The sequence below is a fragment of the Babylonia areolata genome, chromosome 34 (genome assembly GCF_041734735.1).
Source record: "Babylonia areolata isolate BAREFJ2019XMU chromosome 34, ASM4173473v1, whole genome shotgun sequence".
Lineage (NCBI taxonomy): Eukaryota > Metazoa > Mollusca > Gastropoda > Neogastropoda > Buccinidae > Babylonia > Babylonia areolata.
In genome coordinates this window covers 22,352,505-22,360,004 of record NC_134909.1, presented here as the reverse complement: position 1 = coordinate 22,360,004, position 7,500 = coordinate 22,352,505, and the positions used below count along the sequence as shown (strand labels likewise).

The window sequence follows — 7,500 nt, the reverse complement described above, 5'->3', positions numbered from 1 at the left end:
GGTTAGTGTGGGTGTGTGGGGGTGGGGGTGGAGGTGTGTAGCGCACGCGCGCGCGTTTGTGTTTACCAGTTTTGTTTTGTTGTTGTTGTTTTTTTAACGCACAGAGCTCTATTCAAAGAACAGGCGCTATGTAAAATCACATTATTATTATTATTATTATATCATCATCATCATCATCAAACTTTATAATTATGTCTCACCTGGATCCGAAGCTCGTTGGGGTCAACATTACCTGTCGTTGTGACGCTGCACAAAGAAACAAAGAAAGAAAATAAGCAATGAGAAACGTTGTGAATGGTGGATATCAGAATGCCGTGTAATAAGTTAGTTATATTTATACATAAAAAAAAACGTTGTTGATGCTGAAATGTACTGTATGGAGTCAGTTGCGACAGTGTGCACGTGCTAAAAGACAGACAGAAAGAAAGAAACACAACACAACACCACACCACACCACACGCAACGCAACACAACACAGCACAACACAACACCACACAACACAACACCACACCACACAACACAACGCAACACAACACAACACACACAACACAGCACACACAACACCGCACCACACCACACCACACAACGCCACGCCACACACACCACACACACCACACAACACAGCACAACACAACACCACACAACGCAACACAACACAACACCACACAACACAACACAACACCGCACCACACCACACCACACAACGCAACACAACACAACACCACACAACACAACACAACACAACACCACACAACACCACACAACGCCACGCCACGCCACACCACACAACGCCACACCAACACAGCACAACGCAACACAGCACAACACAGCACAGCACAGCACAGCACCACAGCACAGCACAGCACAGCACAGCACAACGCAACACAACACAACACAGCACAGCACAACACAGCACCACACAACATAGCACACCACAGCACAACACAACGCAACACAGCACAGCACAGCACGACATAGCACAGCACAGCACAGCACAGCACAACATAAGACAACACAAACACAACTCGGATACAACACAGTAGTAAGTAGCAACCATCCTTCAGTCTCGGCAGACCATACAGTTATACACTGGGGGATGTTTCTGGGTCAGCGTCGGTTGTGGCTTGACTGGCAATAATTCGAGAATGACAGCCTCTCCCTCACTTTGCACAAATGAAGCCCGATGCTGGTCTGTCTGTCAAACTATGGGCCTTCCTTCTTGGACTTGTTGATGAAGTCTGAAGCTGGTCTGTCCAATCATGGGCCTTCCTTCTGTGCCGTTGGGCAAGGGTCTCCTCAAACCAGGACAGTCCTGTCTGCACTGTCCCTGGGAATTCGGCCGTTGTCCATGACGTGTCAGAACCAGCGCGTTCTTTACTTCAGCAGGGTGTACATGTTAGAGTGATGGCCTGGAGGTAACGCGCCCGCCAAAGAAGCGAGAGAATCTGAGCGCGTTGGTTCGAATCACGGCTCAACCACCGATCTTTTCTCCCCCTCCACTAGATCTTGGTGGTCTGGACGCTTGCCATTCGGATGAGACGATAAACCGAAGTCCCGTGTATAGCATGCGCTTAGCGCACAAAAGGGTTGTTCCTGGCAAAATTCTGTAGAAAAATCCATTTCGATAGGAAAAACAAATAGAACAGCACACAGAAAAAACACAAAAAAATGGGTGACGCTGTACTGTAGCGGCGCACTCTCCCTTGGGAGAGCAGCCCGAATTTCACAAAGAGAAATCCGTGGTGTTAAAAAGAAATACAAATACAAATCGAGGACAGTGTTGCTGGAGACTTTGTCCTGCCTAAAGATGCTTTGGATGCTTCGGAGGCAGCGCATTTGTAGGCGTTCAGCTATCGTTCCTGTCCGGCACGCAGTGTCCAAACTCAGCTGCTGTACAAGAGGGTGTTCACGACGTAAGCTTTGTAGACCTGGACCTTGGTGTCTTCTGGCAGCTTGCTGACTTTTTCCACACTCTCTTTGTCAGTCTGGATAACGTGGTAGCAGCCTTGCCAATACTCACTGTCGAGAGAGAGGGAATCTGAGATCATTGACACCATGTACACAAAGTCATGGACAACTTCCGGTTCATGGCCACAGATTGTAATGTCGGGTGGACAGTCCACGTCCTGTCCCATCACCTGCGTTTTCTGGAGACTGATGGTACGGCAAACCTCGCTGAGGCGGTTCATGAGCTGCTGAAGGTCTTCAGCTGACTGGGTGGTCACTGCTGCATCGTCTGCACAGAGGGAATCATGAAAGTATTTTTTCTGAACTTCCTTGGTCTGGAGAGTTTCTTCTTCTTGTTCGTCAGATGGACACACTGGAGAGTTTGGAGAGCTTTCCGGCTGACCTGGTGCCAAGGAGAACGCTCTCTGTGGAAGGTGAATGCTCTCTGTGGAAGGTGAACGCTCTCTGTGGAAGGTGAACGCTCTCTGTGGAAGGTGAACGCTCTCTGTGGAAGGTGAATGCTCACTGTGGAAGGTGAACGCTCTCTGTGGAAGGTGAACGCTCTCTGTGGAAGATCCGAAGGTGTGCTTCATCAGGACAGCGAAGAAAATACTGAACAGGGAGGGTGTTTGGGGGGCGGGTGTGTGTGTGTGGGGTGGGGGGGGGAGAGGGGGGTGGGGGGGGGAGGGGAGGCGGGGGGGGGAGGGGGAGGGGACACAGCCCTGCTGTACTACACAACACTGACACAAGCATTACACCAACACAACACAGACACAACACAACATTAACACAACACCAACATAACACCAACACAACACGAAACTAACACAACAGAATCACAACACTAACACAACACCAACACAACACGAAACTAACACAACACAATCACAAATACAACACAACACGAAACTAACACAACACATTCACAACACAACACTAGCACAACACCAGAATAACACCAACACAGCACGACACAAACACAACACTAACATACTAACCAACATAACAGGACACAATCACAACACGATCATGACACAACACCAAAATAACACCAACACAACACGACACAACCACTACACAGACACAACACCAACACAACATAACACAACACAAACAGAATCACAGCACAACACAAACACAACAAACAATGACAGAACTCTAAAACAACACCAATGCAAACACCACCAACAACAACACCAATGCAAACACCACCAACAACAACACCAACAACACCAATGCAAACACCACAACAACAACACCAATGCAAACACCACCAACAACAACACCAATGCAAACACCACCACCAACAACGCCAACAACACCAATGCAAACACCACCAACAACAACACCAACAACACCAATGCAAACACCACCAACAACAACACCAACAACACCAATGCAAACACCACCAACAACAACACCAACAACACCAATGCAAACACCACCAACAACAACACCAATGCAAACACCACCACAGCATCAACACAATGAAAAACACCACCACCAATAACAACAACATCAATGCAAACACCACCACAGCATCAACACAATGAAAAACACCACCACCAATAACAACAACATCAATGCAAACACCACCACCAACAACACGAACAACACCAATGAAAACAACACCACAGCATCAACACAATGACAAACACCACCACCACCACCACCAACAACAACAACACCCCAGCACAACACAAACACAACATCAACACCACGCAATTAAGCAGAATAAACGTTGGGGATGTGGGAGTAGGGGGTGGGGGTGGGATTGGGGGGGGGGATAAAAAAAACAACCAACACACGACACAAACACCAACCAACACACGAGGCCAGGAAGGGACAGGTGGCACCAGAACACGAGGTGCCATATATTGCAAATCAATGTCTGAAGAATTTAAAATATCTGACACATATGTGCGAATGGTTTGTAGATTTGAATTATTTTGTGCATTTTTTTGGGAAAATCAATAGTTTCCTTCAACCCTCCATTCATTCACATCTCCCACCCCTTCTAACCGATAATACTCAAATGTATCCATAAATACTTTAACAAAATGTCTTCAATCACCGATATGTGTGACGGGACATTAACTCACTCAGTACGGCCAGTCCTCTCTGCTGCTCTACACAGACCCTTCGGATGTCCAGTGGGTGTCTCAATGACCCAACCTTTAGCTTCCGTCGTCAGAATTGTGGTATTCTTTGTCAACATTCACCTATTCAGTATAAGAGCCTTCTACTTACAATAGTTTGATGGTGGTAATTGGGGTGAAACGCTGTTAACGTCTTCTCTTTCGCCGTTCGTATGGAGAAAGTTAAACAAAATTCCTCCTCACACGAGGCCAACTCACTTGAGGGCAATGTTGGACTGACGCACGTGCTGAATGACAGTGTCGGAGTGAGGCCTCCACCCGTGTCCGTACCAGATGTTGGTGACGGAAGGTCCACGCACCAAAAACTCCACTCCTGCCTCCACCACCTGGATCTTCATTTCGGCCTTCCTCTGCATGCTCGCTTGCTCACGAAAAATAGCCACGCGCGCACGTGCACACACACACACACACACACACACACACACACACACACACTGACCTGTGGTCATTCAGTCCCTGTGTTCGTCCTCACACTACTTCAACTCTCTGCATTATGTAAAGTGATTGGTGATATGGCAACAACAACAAAATTAGACGACAATTATACAGATAGTTATGATGCTAATGCTGCTGCTACTGACGATGATGATGATGATGATGACGATGTTTCAATACGAGAAATATAATCTTCAATGCAAGGGATAAAAAAAAAATCCTTCCAAATAGTCTGGGATGGAGGCGCTTGGTTTGAAGGTTAGCGATCCCATTGTCTTTGTCAGCCAGAAGGGCAGTGAATTCATGTCCACTGTGACCGTCTCAAAGCACAGAGAGGCGGGGACCTATTCTCTCATACAGCCGATTTTACCTCCCTGATCAGGTACCCGTTCAAACCCGGGTGGAGTGAGGGAAGTCGGAGTAAAGTGCCTGACCCAAGGACACAACACCATGCCAGAACGTGGCCTCGATGGCTTAAATAGGTTAATATAAAGTGTCTTTGTCTTTTGCGGTGACAACAGGATAGTTTACTATTCTAAGGAAACCCCACCATGCCAAAACAGGGGCCTCAAACTCTGATCACATTGCGTAAATGAGTTAATATATAGTGTCTTTTACAGTCTTTGTATTTGCGGTGGTAACAGGATTGTTTACTATTCTAAGGAAACCCCACCATGCCAAAACAGGGGCCTCAAACTCTGATCACATGGCGTAAATGGGTTAATATAAAGTGCCTCTGTGCAGTCTTTATTTTCTGCGGTGACAACAGGATAATTTACTATTCTAAGGAAACACCACCATGCCAAAACAGGATTCCGATCACATGGTATAAATGGGTTAATAAAAATAATCTACGTAAAGTCTTTAATTTTGCATTGACAACAGGATTGTTTACTACTCTAAGGAAACACCACTACATCGAAACGGAACCTCGAACTGTGATCACTTTGAGTAGATTGGGTTAATATTATAAATGAAAAATAGTATCTTTGTCGAGTCTCTTGTTGTAATAACCAACAACAAAAAATGTTTACTACATAACCAGTCTTTGCCACCACCAACACCACCACCACCTTTACCACCTCAACCACTACCACTACCACCACAGCCACTACCCCTACTACCACTACCATCTCCACCATCACAATCACCACTACCACTACCACTGCCACTACCACAACCACTACCACTACCAGCACCACCACCGCCACCACCACTACCACTACCACGACTACCACGACCACTACCACTACCAGCACCACAATCACCACCACCACCACCACTACCACTACCTCTACCACAACCACCACCACCACTACCACATCCACTACCACTACCAGCACCACAATCAACACCACCACCGCCACTACCACTACCACCACCATCACCACTATCACTACCACCACTACCACTACCTCTATCAACACCACTACCACCACCATCACAACCACCACTACCACTACCACCATCACCATTACCACCATCATCATTACCACCATCACCACCACCATCACAACCACTACCACCATCACCACCACTACCACCACCATCACCACCACCACTACCACTACCTCTATCATCACCACTACCACCACCATCACCACCACCACTACCACCACCATAACCACCACCACAACCACCACTACCACTACCACCATCACCACCACCACCACCACCAACAACAACAAGCAACAATGAAGATGGAAACGTGTAAAACAGACGAGGACAGTCATCCTGCATTACCTGAACTGGGACACTTGAAATCACCCTGCATTACCTGAACTGGGACACTTGAAGTCACCCTGCATTACCTGAACTGGGACACTTGAAATCACCCTGCATTACCTGAACTGGGACACTTGAAGTCACCCTGCATTACCTGAACTGGGACACTTGAAGTCACCCTGCATTACCTGAACTGGGACACTTGAAATCACCCTGCATTACCTGAACTGGGACACTTGAAATCACCCTGCATTACCTGAACTGGGACACTTGAAGTCACCCTACCTTACCTGAACTGGGACACTTGAAGTCACCCTGGATTACCTGAACCAGGACATTTCAGGTCATCCTGCATTACCTGAACTAGAACACTTGAAAATCACCCTACATTACGTTATCCGCGTGTGTGGGGTGGGGGTGGGGGTGGGGGGTGCGGTGCGGGTGTGTGTTGATCATCTGGTGGTGGTTTTCCGCAATTCATCTTTATTCTTATCTTATCTGTCTGTTATAATCAATGAGCAGTATAGTAGGCTATGTTTATAATTATATTCAAATAATGTTTCTTAATTCTTTCTGTTTTTACATTAAGAATACTAGTTATTACCTGCAGTGTGTGGATGTATGTATGAAACGATGTATGTGATATTTTTTTACATTTGTATCTTCGTAATATTTGTAGGGGCTGTTGTTGGCTTTTACAGTTATGGTCCCCATGTTGTTTACTTGTCTATGTTGTGATAATGCACCTGACCAAATTTCTCCAGTTGGAGATAATAAAGTTATTCTTATCTTATCTTATCTTACCTGAACTGGGACACTTGAAGTCATCCTGCATTACCTGAACTAGAACACTTGAAATCACCCTACATTACCTGAACTGGGACACTTGAAGTCACCCTACATTACCTGAACCAGGACACTTGAAGTCATCTTGCATTACCTGAACTGGAACACTTAAAGTCACCCTACATTGCCTGAACTGGGACACTTAAAGTCACCCTACATTACCTAAACTGGGACACTTAAAGTCACCCTACATTACCTAAACTGGGACACCTGAAGACACCCTACATTACCTGAACCGGGACACTTGAAGTCATCCTGCATTACCTGAACTGGGACACTTGAAGTCACCCTACATTACCTGAACCGGGACACTTGAAGTCACTCTGCATTACCTGAACTGGGACACTTGAAGTCACTCTGCATTATCTGAACTGGGAAACTTGAAGTC

The 7,500-nt window shown here is 46.4% G+C and overlaps 1 protein-coding gene across 4 annotated transcripts in view; it reads right to left on the bottom strand.

Moving 5' to 3' along the window:
• Positions 1 to 7,500, bottom strand: part of LOC143277656 (anti-sigma-I factor RsgI6-like) — a 20,927-nt gene that overhangs the window by 10,680 nt on the left and 2,747 nt on the right. The window contains exons 1-3 of one of the 4 annotated variants that reach the window (XM_076582554.1): positions 7,173 to 7,218; positions 4,305 to 4,467; positions 201 to 246 (exon numbers count right to left, since the gene is read on the bottom strand). In XM_076582554.1, coding sequence (XP_076438669.1) covers positions 201 to 246; positions 4,305 to 4,467; positions 7,173 to 7,203 — 240 coding nt within the window. In that variant the 5' untranslated portion in view covers positions 7,204 to 7,218. Of the gene's footprint in view, positions 1 to 200; positions 247 to 4,304; positions 4,468 to 6,284; positions 6,298 to 6,318; positions 6,365 to 7,172; positions 7,219 to 7,500 lie in introns of those variants that run through there. The other 3 variants (XM_076582553.1, XM_076582555.1, XM_076582551.1) reach the window with 3 other exon arrangements.